We start from the raw sequence: 13,879 nt of genomic DNA on the forward strand, positions 1-13,879 counted from the left end.
TGGCGCGGCGTAACGTATGTCAGATACGGTACGCCGCCGTAACTTAGGGTGCAAGTTCCGTATGCAGAAAGAACTTGCACCCTTAGTTACGGCGGCGTACCGTATGTGTGTCAGCGTAAGCCCGCCTAAATCAAATGGGGATGATGTGGGCGTGTTTTATGTAAATTCACTGTGACCCCACGTATTTGACGTATTTTACGAACGGCGCATGCGTCGTTCGTGAAAAAATCCCAGTGCGCATGCTCGAAATTACGCCGCAAGTTGTCATTGCTTTAGACGTGAACGTAACTTACGTACAGCCCTATTCGCGAACGACTTACGCAAACGACGTAAAATTTTCAAAACTCGGCGCGGGAACGACGTCCATACTTAACATTAGCTACGCCTCATATAGCAGGGGTAACTTTACGCCGGAAAAAGCCTAACGTAAACGACGTAAAAAAATGCGCCGGCCGGACGTACGTTTCTGAATCGGCGTAAATACCTAATTAGCATATTCCTCGCGTAACTAAGCGCCACCTAGCGGCCAGCGTAAATATGCAGCCTAAGTTACAACGGTGTAAGACACTTACACCGGTCGGATCTTAGGGAAATCTATGAGTAACTGATTCTCTGAATCAGTCGCATAGATACGACGGCCCGCACTCAGAGATACAAGGGCGTATCCGGAGATACACCGTCGTATCTCCTTTCTGAATCCGGGCTTCAGTGTCTTCTGCTCCAATGAACAGACTTGTCCTGACACACCTCCGCTGCACAGCTGTTCACTGGGAAGAGCAGTGTGCTGCTGCTCCCCACCCCCAGCTCTTATGCAGCTGAGATTATAGGAAATGTGATCACTTATGAAAAAGGGTATTTATAATGTTTTTGTTTTACATCTATACATTACTGTTTCCCCTTTAATTTCTATTTTAAACAGAATGGAGTATTTTACAAGGTGATCATTTACAATCACTTATAACTGTGTGCACCAAGTGTAAGTTTACCTTCAGGAAGATTTTCCAAAAATACCCTATGCAATTCTGTATCCTATAGAACAGGGGTCTCCAACCCCCGGGCCCCGGCCCACTACCGAGCCGCAGCCTGTTTACTGGTGGGCCGCGAAGTCTGCGCTATCTGAGGTGCGGTGGCGGCGGGCGAGCAGAGAGATTGCTGCCATCACCGTACTTCCGCCCACACAGGCCTGCCGCACTTCCCCCCACACAACCCCGCCGCACTTCCGCCCACACAGCTCTGCTGCACTTTCGCCCACACAGTCCCGCCGCACTTCCGCCCACACAGCCCTGTCGCTACACTGTTAGGGGTGAAGCAGGCGAGCAGAGAGATGACATCATCTCCCACTGCCCGCCCCACATCACTACTGTTCTCTCTCATGCGGAACTCACTGTGTTTAGTGACAATTTGCATCTAAGAGGCAGGAAACAGTGGAATGTGGCAATCTGCATCTGGTGGCATGTGGCAATCTGCATCTGGTGGCATGTGGTAATCTGCATCTGGTGGCATGTGGTAATCTGCATCTGGTGGCATCTGGCAAGTGACTGTGGAAATCTGCATCTTGTGACATGTGGAAAGTGACTGTGGCAATCTGCATCTGCTGGCAATCTGCATCTGGTGGCATGTGGCAATCTGCATCTGGTGGCATGTGGCAATCTGGTGGCAGATTCGGCATTATGGTGAGTTTAACTATTTAAAGGGGTTGTAAAGGTTTATTTTTTATTTTCTAAATAGGTTCCTTTAAGCTAGTGCATTGTTGGTTCACTTACCTTTTTCTTCCATTTCCCTTCTAAATGTTTGTTTTCTTTGTCTAAATTTTTCACTTCCTGTTCCTCCTCAGTAAGCTGTTCTGGCTGACTAACCCCCACTCGGATGATGGTGGCAAGCTTACTGAGGAGAAACAGGGAGTGAGAAATTCAGACAAAGAAAAAAAACATTTAGAAGGGAAATCGAAGAAAAAGGTAAGTGAACCAACAATGCACTAGCTTAAAGGATTTGTAAAGGATTTTTTTTTATCTTAATAGCTTCCTTTACCTTAATCCAGTGCTGTTTTCATGTCCTCATTGTTCGTTTTTGCTCTCAAGTTGCTGTAATTCTTCTCTGATCTCCACACTTCCTTGTTGTCTGTTTCCTGATAACCACAGTACTGGGAGCTTTCTCTCTGTGGTCACTAACTTCAAGGAGGTGTGATTATTGTGTGTCTAAAACGCCTCAGCACCAATCAGTTTTGTTTTCCAAACCATCACTGCCCTGTATTGGCTCTGTGGCTCTGTACAGCAGAGAGGCAGGAAACAACATGCAAAAACGAAACTAGAAACTACAGGTACATTATATGATTGTTTTTTATACATTTTTTATCATTTTTAAAAGGAATCAGTTAACTATTATGTCTCTATACCCTGTAAACAGTCATTTCAGCATAAATTGTTTTTTTTAATTTACAACTCCTTTAAAGGAACCTATTTAGAAAATAAAAAACAAACCTTAGATTCCAATTGGAATCTAATGAACGTTTGAGCTGCGGCAGGCTTCCCTTCTATTTTCATGATTTTTATAATTTTGTTTGTTATTTACCTCCCTTATGTTAAAAAATAACCTTGTTCCAATTTTTATTTTTTTTAACTCTTACTCACTTGTCCATACGTAAACAATGAGCGAAGGTCCAGAAAGACAGAATTGCTGTCCTCTCTTACTTATTTTACTTATTTAAAAATCCTAAATATAATGTGTCATTATTTTTATTTATTTTTTTGTTTTGCGGACAACTCCGCCTTAATTGGTTACACTTTTATCTCTACTTGAGTAATTAACTATTATTATCTTGGCTTATTTATTTTATTTACATTATCTATTGACTGTTATTCTTCATCTACTAATTGTCAGTGATGTGTGCTTATTTTTAATTTATTTATGATCGCTCTGTGACATACAGTCTTAAACAACGACTATATTGTTTTTTCTTGCCCAATCTCAATGTATGGGTTATTTGAAAATAAAATGATCATTTCTCTATGTTTGCAGATATTTGCGCTGACTTTTCTGTCATATTTATCTGCATTGTTTTATGTAACTGTTTTTCGCTTAATAAAAACTTTTACAACAACAAAAAAAAAAAAACCTTTACAACCCCTTTAATTTTATATTACAATATAATAATACAAATAATTGCGCTTTAATCATCCTGACGCCATATTAACCATGGTGTTGTGATAATTGAAGACAAATTTCCATTTCCTGACAAATTGGATGCGAAAAACCGCATCTTCACCCAAATTTTCATCCACAATGCCGGTCCCCGGTGCCAAAAAAGTTGGGGACCACTGCTATAGTAAATTGTGCGCATCCTCCCATTACATGCAGCTTTTTTTTTTTGGGGGGGGGGGGTATTCTCTCTACAAAAAACACTGGCCCCTCATTCCCCTCTGTCCTGCCATTTACAGAAGGGTTTGCACATTAATGCTCCCTAGCTCCTTGATTAGAGACGGAGAACGCGCATTGAGCATGTGCAAGGTTTGAACAGCCCGGAGTGGAGAGACACAAAGTTTGAACTGCCAGGACTGGTTGCTAGGGGGCGTATTACTATAATGGTCAGCCTGTCCTGCAACTGGCTAGCAATTTTTTTTAGAGAGGCCACCAACAGCTGCATCTGTAATAGTAGCACCATTTACAACAGGAGGAGAAATGGCATGTACTATTCTGAGGACATAGGGGTTGATTTACTAAAACTGGAGAGTGCAAAATCTGGTGCAGCTTTGTATGGTAGCCAATCAGCTTCTAACTTCAGCTTAATCAATTAAGCTTGACAAAAAAAAACTTGGAAGCTGATTGGGTTCTATGCAGCGTTGCACCCGATTCTGCACTCTCTAGTTTTAGTAATTCAACCCTATAGTATTGATTAGGAGGGGGTTTTATGGAAAGTTTTCCTGATGGTGAATTTACACTTTAGGTTCACACAGGTATAATAATCTGGGAACAAATATTTATATATTTGAAGAAGTCTAGCTTTGCCTGCTTCTTTATAAAATAAAATATGGAATAACTTTGTTGCCGTGGGATAACGACTTTTTATTTTCTTAATTTATTTCTCTTTATTACAGCTGGGCTCCCGTATTGCTGTCTAGACACCTGTAATGTAGTCACTGACTAACTTGGTAGCATTTTTTAAATACATATTCTGTTCCTCAAATTTCATACACATAAATGTAATTAAATCCATGCTGTAATTGTAATCATATAAATAGTAGTAAACCAAAACACAGCAACACTATCTAGGAATTTTATATCACATTTACAGCACAGAAGAACATGTGACAACTACTATTGCTGCAGTAAACAAAATCAAAGACACAGTAAAGTGCACCCATTACAGCAGTTGCGACTTTCTTTTTCATCCATTGAGAGCAAAGCTGTGGAGGAGACATCATTGTTGTCAAGCTCATCATTCATATTTACTGTTGCCTCTACAGTCCATCTTAGGACATTAACTTTTAGCTCCATGTCAGTGATCATCTGGTCCACCTTGAATATTTCATTTTCTAGCTCTGCATGTTCCAGCTTCCCTTTGTTATTTGCTGAAGGTGACTCGTAGGTAATGTTCTGGACACTCAGTGCCCTTGAGGCAATAGCGGAAGTATTGCCTGGAAATACAAAAAGCACTTTAGAACAAGAAGGTTGTTTTTAAAGTACAATAGATCTAGCGTGGATTTCTTAACTAATAGTAAATATAGACTGCAAACTACAGATACCTTAACCTTTTTCAATTCATATCATTTTTTGTAACTGTTGTCAGATAACACAAGAAAGATGCATGGACAAATCACAGCATAACAATAATTACAAAATAAGGTGTAATACGTTGCAAAGCAAGACATCATCCCCTATATATAGGGCCTATGGGCCAGATTCACGTAGCCTGGGCGCAGCGTAACGTAACCGATTTAAGTTACACCGCCGCAAATTTTCTAAGTGCCCGATCCACAAAGCACTTACCTGGAAATTTGCGGCGGTGTATCGTAAATCCGTCCGGCGCAAGGCGGGCCAATTCAAATGGGGCGGGTACCATTTAAATTAGGCGCGCTCCCGCGCCGGACGTACTGCGCATGCTCCCGACGGCAATTTCCTGACGTGCTTTACGCGAAATTACGACGCGCCAATGTTTTGTGAATCGCGACGTGAAAAAAAGACTTGCGCCGGGAAAAAGAAAAAATTAAAAAAAAATTCAAAAGCGACGCGGGAAAGACGGGTATACTTTTACATGGTGGAGTAATTTTCCACTTTGTAAAAGGTGCCCTATCTTTGCGGCGGCAAACTAACACTCGCGGCGACGTAACGACGGGAAAAAGCTTTGTGGATCGCCGTAACTCCTAATTTGCATACCCGACGCTGGTTTACGACGCAAAGTCTCCCCAGCGGCGGCCGCGTTACTGCATCCTAAGATCCGACAGTGTAAAACTATTACACCTGTCGGATCTTAGGGATATCTATGCGTAACTGATTCTATGAATCAGTCGCATAGATAGAAACAGGCATACGACGGCGTATCAGGAGAAACGCCGTCGTATCCCGTTTGTGAATCTGGCCCTATATGTTATACAAAACCCCAGGAACAAAAAAAATATAGGAAAATAAAACAAAAGAGAAATAACCAGAACATCTCGCCAGAGACATACAACAATGACCTGGTAGCAATTAGAAGCAAAACTGGTAATGGTCATAAATAGGGAAAGATATCAATACTCATAATTAGGAGATACCATATGAGTGCAACCAAGTTTTTAAAAAAGGTAGAAATCTGATGTCTTCCAATAGTTAAAGAAGAAAGCCCGTTCACGGGAGCATGGTATGTTAACCCCCTTTTGAATCACTTCTGAAATATTTGAAGCTAGCGTTTGCCACCATTTGTTAGTAATAGTTAAAGTGATACTAAAGTCTTGTTTTTTTTTTGTGTAAAAATAACAAACATGTTATACTTACCGAGCAGCCCAGATCCTCCTCTTCTCTGGTCCCTCGCCAGTGCTCCTGGCCCCTCCCTAATGCAGAGTGCCTCCACAGCAAGCAGCTTGCTATGGGGGCACCTGAGCCGACCCACTGCTCTGTGTGTCCATTCAGACATGGAGCCGTGGCAAGGGCCCGCCCTGTCCCCACTCTCTTCTCATTGGCTCACTGACTTTGATTGACAGCAGCAGGAGCCAATGGCACCCGCTGTGTGTCTCAGCTAATCAGGCAGGAGAGTCCCGGACAGCAACATCGCTGGATTAAGATAGGGCTCAGGTAAGTATGAGGGGGGCTGCTGTACACAGGAGGTTTTTTTATCCTAATGCATAATGCATTAAGATAAAAAAACATTTTGCATTTAGAACCACTTTAACCGTGCTGCAAATAAAATGTGTGGAAATATAGTTCTAAATTATTTTAGAAAGTCGTGTATGGAAAGGCTTATGGAAGCTAAATGTGGTGCAGGTTTAGTGATTATGCCTGTTCCTGAGAAATAAATGAAGATACAGAGTTCCAAAAACTGGTCAGACATTTGCATGTCTATAAAACATGCGTATGACCACAATTGCGACAATTTGGACTATTGATAGGGATTCATATACCTACCCTAATCTTTTTAAATTTAGCGATGTTAAAAAAATATTTGCAACATAAGTCACTTATACTTGTGTAAGCCAAGATGTTTTATTTCTTTTTTTCTCGGAAAAATATACATTTTATTTAAAAAAAAAAAGTATGTTTAAGAAAACAGCGACATCAATCCAAAACAATTGTTACACAAGTCCAGACGCAAAGTCACAATCAGAACAATGGCAATAGGAAAAGGACAACAATAAGGAAAATTTAGGACACAAAACCTCACAATAATATTCTATCTATTTTAACCATTATCATTGCAGTGAGGTTTAGTTATCTTCTTTTTCACTCATGTCATATGATTGATTCAGATTGACACTTGTTCTCACTTATTGTGATTAATCATCACCTCAAGCAGAGGGGTAGTTTTAGATTTATTTTATAATCATTTACCGTAGCGCTGTTAGTGTTTCTACCTAGAGACACCTTTCCCCACTCATAGTATCACTTTATAATAGCTGCTTTTCTGCCAAAACCACCATTATACATATCTCATATATCTCACACTATATCCATAGAGCGCTTGGATCAGTTTTATCTTCGGATAGATTCTGATATATATCTTACAATATTCTATCTAGAATAAGAATATAATAAGGCCCCGGGTATCCAGCCACGAGCCCCAGATCTTTTTTAATTTCCCTGGGCATCCCCTGTGCTGGTATATGTAGTGTTCAAGCCAGAACATATTGCCTGTAAATTAACCCATTCAGCTTGTGTAGGGGGATCCTGAGATTTCCAATATTTAAGAATCAGTCTACGGGCTTGAATTAGAGCTTTAGTAATGGCTTTTACAAGAGCAAAACTTTGCATTACATTTAATAGAGGGGTTGGGGACTGTTGCCACACTGTACCATCACTCTGGGCCCACACTGCATGGTGCAATTAAAGAAAGTAAAAGTACATTGTGCGGGGGAGGACGAAAATAAGTTTGCAATTCCTTAAAAGGGACATAAAGTCCCATCATGAAATACATGTGTAGCATTACCCCCAGTGGAGCTGCTGGATTTTTGGGCGGCGTGTTACCTCGTGGCTCCTCCGAAATTCCTAGAGGTGAATGATGCGTATTGCATGTAGTAGAAGTAAAGGAATGTCCAGACAAGTGCTCTTTGCTGTGCTCTTTATTACCCAGCCGGGTAAAAACAGTCAAACTTGTGGTGAGGAAAGTAAATCTGAAGAAGATAGGAGAATAGCAGATTTAGGCGTAATGATAGGAAACAGTCCTGCTCCCAAACGTAACACTCCTTTTCACCACTCCCGCCAGAGTGGGTTTAGTGTACCCGGACAGGCCTCTCTCACTGACCTGGCAGCCGGAGTATCACTCGGACAATTGTAGGATAAAGTCTTTGCCACAGACCCTTCTTGGTGAACTTGAACTTGGGAGAAAGTCTCTGCCACAGACCCCTCTCAAGAGCCTCAGAAGATACCTCTGCCACAGGTCCCCTCTGGGTTGAATCATTGGAGATATGCCTCCTTAATTAAGTTACGTCTGGATCTTCTTCAACTTGCCGCTCAGGTACCGACCGACAGGTGATCAATCCCTCGGTGTCCGGCTACCTTGATCCCCGGTGGTTTATCGTTATCGGTATCGGTATCGTTTTCCTCGACGAGTTCCTTGTCAGGCTTGTCGAGGAACTCGACAAGCTTGCTTTGCGTACACACGGTCAAGACAAAATCTCCTCGTTCTCAAACGCGGTGACGTACAACACAATTGCAGGGGAAGTTCGATTCCACTGGCACAACTCTGGGGGCTGCTTTTGCTAATCTCATGTTACTGCGTGTTAAGTAAAAGTTTGTTAAGAGACGATTCGCACTTTTTTAGTCTGTTACAGCGGGAAAAATGTGTTATCTCCATTTCAAATGCTACTTTTACTCCCGTCTGATACTTTATTCTGAGCATGCGCGGGTTTCTTAGCATACACACGCTCGAGTTTCTCGTCGAAAACCAGCCCGATGAGGAACACGATGAGGAAATTGAGACTCCCGTCGAGGAAAAAGAGAACTTGTTCTCTTTTTTTCTCGTCGAGTTCCTCGACAGTTTCCTCGATGAAAAACATACACACGACCGTTTTCCTCAGCAAAAAAGCTCTCCCACCAAGTTTCTTGATGGATTCTGTTGAGTTTCTCGGTCGTGTGTACGAGGCTTTACACAATACTGAAATGGCTAGAACAGCATCTAAAACTATGTGAACTCTGTGTTACTATTTTAGGGGGCTCGGGGCAGTAAGGTTGTACACATGTCTGCAGCAGGTATTATGGCCCAGATTCACAAAGCACTTACGCCGACGTATCTAGAGATGCGCGGCGTAATTGAAAAATGTGCCGCGCGTATCTTTGCGCCGTATCCTCAAAACGATTTACGCCTGAAATCCATTTTTTTTCGTCCGATGTAAAACGATTACACTGGCGCATCTTTGAGCGCAAAATACGCTAGACACACCATTGTTTTGCTAGGCAAAGATGCAAATGAGGGAGATACGGCGATCCACAAAATTAAGTTTGTGCGGCGTAGGCTACGCCCTGTGCGCATCTGCTAGTTTGCCGGCGGAAAGTTACAGCTTATAAAAGCTGCCCTAACTTTGCACCAGCCGTGTAAAGGTCAGCTAAAGCAACACCATTAAGGAAGAGCTGAGCACACACACTTGCAGGACAACAATCTGTATGCCAACATGCCAGGGGCATCCATTGTCATAGCTATACTAGTGACTTTAGAGGCGCGCAGAAGGAGGAGGGAACGGAGGAAGAGGAGGGCACAGGAGAGGATATACCGCAGATGCCTAGATGTGTTTGGCATGGCTGCTTCTGAGGTGTATCGCAACTTCAGATTCAACCGTGAAGCCATCATGGAAATAACCACAACCCTGCAGGATGACATCACCAGCCCAACACACCGCTCACATGCAGTGCAGCCACTGGTCAAGGTCCTGGCAACACTGCATTTCCTGGCCACTGGCTCTTTTCAGCGTACAAGTGGAGTGGTGGCTGGGATGTCACAATCCTCCATTAGCAGATGTGTGCACCAGGTTGTCCCTGCAATCCTGAGACGCATGGCCAACCAAATCATCAAACCCACCCAGGAGGTCCAGCGGATGAAGACAATGACAGATTTCTACAAAATTGCCAGATTCCCACGCACCGTGGGGGCCATTGATTGCACACATGTGGCACTACAGCCCCCCCATGAGACAGAGCACATGTACCGCAATCGGAAGCATTGGCATTCAATCAATGTACAGGTGATAGCTGATGCCCAATGCCTCATATGGCATGTCCGTGCCAAACACCTAGGGTCCAGCCATGACAGCTACATATACCGTCAAAGCAACATCCCAAGAGAATTTGAACAAAACGTGTATGGGGACAGCTGGCTGGTTGGTGAGTAACATGGGTGTCAGGTATGACTGTCCCCCCCCATGATGCAGACATCACGAGGGGCACATGCATGACTAACATCCTCCTGTCTTTTCCCTTCCAGGTGACTCTGCATATGCACTGGGACCCCATCTCATGACTCCATTCCGGGATCCCCAAACCTCAGGAGAGCAAAGATACAATGAAGCACACGCACGTACCCGTGGAGTGGTGGAACGCACCTTTGGCCTCCTGAAGTCCCGTTTCTGATGCCTGAATAAGTCTGGGGGTACCCTGTTGTATTCCCCAAACTTTGTGTGCCAGATCATCGGTGCATGTTGCATGCTGCACAACTTCGCAGTGAGAAGGGGCCTGGAGATTGACATACGTGATGATCTGACCCCCGAACCCGACATTCCCCCCCTAACCAACTCTACCCGGTCTGCTGAGGGAACAGCAGTCAGGAGACGCCTCGCAGAAGGCATATTTGCACAGTAAACACACACATTAAACATGGCACAATGAGAATGCACGCATGCACACCCACTGTGGTTCCTAGCACAGACACATCACATCCACATCGAATTGGATTAGATCCAAGTACCCCCCACGGTACTAGGGAGCAGCAACGCCACACCACGGCTCCAATTATGTCACTGTGCATTCATACACCTTTCACACGGACCTGGGATCACTTCTCCCTGGTCCTGGGGATCCCTACTCCACCAAAACTGAGGGTGACACCCTTTTTTCATCAGGAATGTCACCCCCACATTCATACATCATTTACACACATAAAACAAATCATAATCACAGTAGAAAATCATAAAAAAACAAAAAAAACAAAAGAACATCCCAACTGATCAATGCCGGCGTGAGCTACGCCTGGGCCGGCCACGGGCACGGCCACGGCCAACCAGGGGAGACTCATGGGGGGGGAGCAGGGGTAGGAGGAGCCTCCCCTGGTGACTGTCCTCCTGCTGGCCTGCCCTCCAAGGCCACGGCGATCCTGTTCAGGCCCAGAGTGAGGGCTGCCGTATTGGCCTGGACAGCCTGGGTATTTGCGTTGACAGCCTGGGTCAGGGCACTCACCTCCAGGGCCACGCCTGCTGTGGCGGTCTGCAGCTCACAAAAGCAGGTTATTACTGCCAATGAGTTTGTGGCCACATCACTGAACGACTCCTTAATGGTGCCCAGGCTGTCCTCCATCTGGGCCAAAGTCTGGGTGACCTGACCCAGATGGTGTGTCTGTCGGGCCTGGTCCCTCTGCAGATTTGCAGGCAGGAACTCGGCCACCCCCTGGTCTTATGGGTGGCCTTCCTGCCTGCAGCTGAGGCTTGTGGCCTGGGAGGAGGGGAGAGAGAGACCCTTGGGGCAGGAGCCCTGTTGGGGGAGGAGTGGGAAGGGCTACCCCTGATGGAGGCCTGACTGCTGCCAGCCTCAGGGGCAGCCACAAGGGGATCCTCCTGCAAACACACAAAGATTTCCCTGGCAATGTATATCCGATCATCCACAACCTCTCCCCCCTCATCCTCCTCCCCCTCAGCCTCCTCCTGAGGTGAGGTGTGGCCACTCCCCTGCCCTGGGGACTCCTGCCCTTATTGGGGCTCTTCTGCAGCCTGAAGTCCGGGGGATGATGCAGACTGGCCTCATGGCCCAGCAACCTCCTGGCCATCTGTGGATGACACAAAACATTCACAGGTTGGAGGATCCACACACTTGGCACATATTCCCTTCCCCCACCCACACATGCTACTCACCAGATAGAAAAAAAAAAACGTACCTGTCCTCACGGCCTCATCAGAGTCAAAGCCAGGCAGGCCAACCACCTGCTGGCTATGGAAGCACTGGGCCACCACACGCTCCTCCTCAGTCCACCTTAGGGGGCAGGATGGGCCTCCTCCAGTGCCCCTGGCATGGGCATTTATCTTGGCCAGCTTGTCATGGACCAAACTCCTCAGATCATTGATCTTCTTACAGATCCCACTGGGGGTCCTCGTTTCCCCTCCCCCCTCCGCATTGATCTCATCCGTAATCTGTTGGATGATCGCCTTCTTCCTGGCCGGGGGGGTGTCCCGGCTCTCAGGGCCATGTAAATATCGCCCAAATCGGGTTGATGGCCCTTGCAAGTATTTGCTTTTCACGCACCGAAAAGTTCAACTTTCTTCTCTTTGGTGCCATCTCACCCAACACTCAGCACCAAACACACACAAAAAACAAACAGAACAAACAAACACAAATACACACAGAACAAACAGACACAAAAAGACACAGAACAAACACAACCAAAAATCAAACAGCAAAAACCAGACACCAAAATCAAACAACACAAGCAGACAGCTAATACAAAATCAAAAACAAACGCAGAAAAAACAAATAGAAAAACACTCAGAAAAAACAATCACAAAAAACACTCAGAAAAAACACACAGCTACTACAACCTCCTACTACAATAAATCTTTAATCTAACAATACTACACTAACCAACAAACACCAACAAACAACAGAACAAAAGCACCTTGCTTTGGGAAAGGGAACACGGGGATGTACTTTTGCAATGGAAGGGCGTTTGTGTGGGGCTATTTATACACAGGGCGTATCTCACTAAGTACGCCGGGACTAGTTCCTATCTCACTGATTGCGCCGGGCCGAGTTCTGAGCATGCCCAGTGAGGTGCAGATTCGTGCGCGCATGCGCTGTACGGCCGGCCCTTCATTTGCATGGGGTCACGGCTCATTTTAATGGAGCACGCCCACTTCCTTCCCACTTGCAATTACCCCGCCTTACGCCTCTGAATTTACGTTACGCTGGCGCAAATTTGGGCGCAAATACTCTGTGGATGCGGCACTTACGCCACAAAATTCAGCCGCCGTAACTTAAATGACATGCGTTACGCCAATCTAAATATGCGCCGCTCTACGTGAATCTGGGCCTATATGCCTTGCCATGCTTGTCAGGTGTAGAAGCCACCAAGCTTGACCCATTCAAGTGAAGAAGGCAACAATGCAAGTGCTCTACAATCTTGTGTAGTACAGTGACCAAGGGGTTAAAGCAGGCAGTGAGGAGGCATTTTATCGCCTCCTCATCACCAGCAATAACCTCTTTCCCACAAACACGCATTTGCGGAGCAATTGCAGAGTGGCCGTATTTTTGTGAATGGGTCGCAATTGGTGGGTGGTATTGCCCACAGAAAGCAACAGGGGGTATAATTCCTGCTGCTGCATGTATATACCCTTGACTGCTGCCCTACTGATTGACGCCATCCTCTGCCCTACTGATTGACGCCACCCTCTGCCCTACTGATTGACGCCACCCTCTGCCCTACTGATTGACGCCGCCCTCTGCCCTACTGACTGATGCTGCTCTCTGCCCTACTGACTGACGTTGCCCTCTACCCTACTGACTGACTTTGCCCTCTGCCCTAATGACTGACGTTATCCTCTGCCTTACTGACTGATGTTGCCCTCTGCCCTACTGACTGATGTTGCCCTCTGCCATACTGACTGACGTTGCCCTCTGCCCTACTGGCTGAAGTTGCCCTCTGCCCTACTGACTGAGATTGCCTTCTGCCCTACTGATGGACACCGTACTCTGCCCTACTGACTGCCACCGTTCTCTGCCCTACTGACTGACGCAGTTCTCTGCACTACTGACTGATGTTGCCCTCTGCCCTACTGACTGACGCAGCCCTCTGCTCTACTGACTGACGCAGCCCTCTGCCCTACTGATAAACGCCGTCATCTGTCCTACTGACTGACATTGCCCTCTGCCCTACTGACTGACTTAAAGTGTAACTTCAGTAATTTTTTCATCTTTCCATCTATTAAATGCTCTGCCCTTGTTTTAAACTTTGGACAGTAAATTTTTATTTTTTTCTGCCAGTAAATACCTTATATAGCCCACT

General features: G+C 45.3%; 1 protein-coding gene across 1 annotated transcript in view; it reads right to left on the reverse strand.

The window, feature by feature from the left end:
* Positions 1-3,472: 3,472 nt before the first annotated feature.
* The window catches only part of LOC120940733 (regulator of G-protein signaling 9-binding protein B-like), a 42,701-nt gene continuing 32,294 nt past the window's right edge, over positions 3,473-13,879 (reverse strand). Inside the window, exon 3 of the mRNA XM_040353749.1 lies at positions 3,473-4,631. Coding sequence (XP_040209683.1) covers positions 4,333-4,631 — 299 coding nt within the window. The 3' untranslated portion in view covers positions 3,473-4,332. The remainder of the gene's footprint in view (positions 4,632-13,879) is intronic.

The sequence above is a fragment of the Rana temporaria genome, chromosome 5 (assembly GCF_905171775.1).
Source record: "Rana temporaria chromosome 5, aRanTem1.1, whole genome shotgun sequence".
Lineage (NCBI taxonomy): Eukaryota > Metazoa > Chordata > Amphibia > Anura > Ranidae > Rana > Rana temporaria.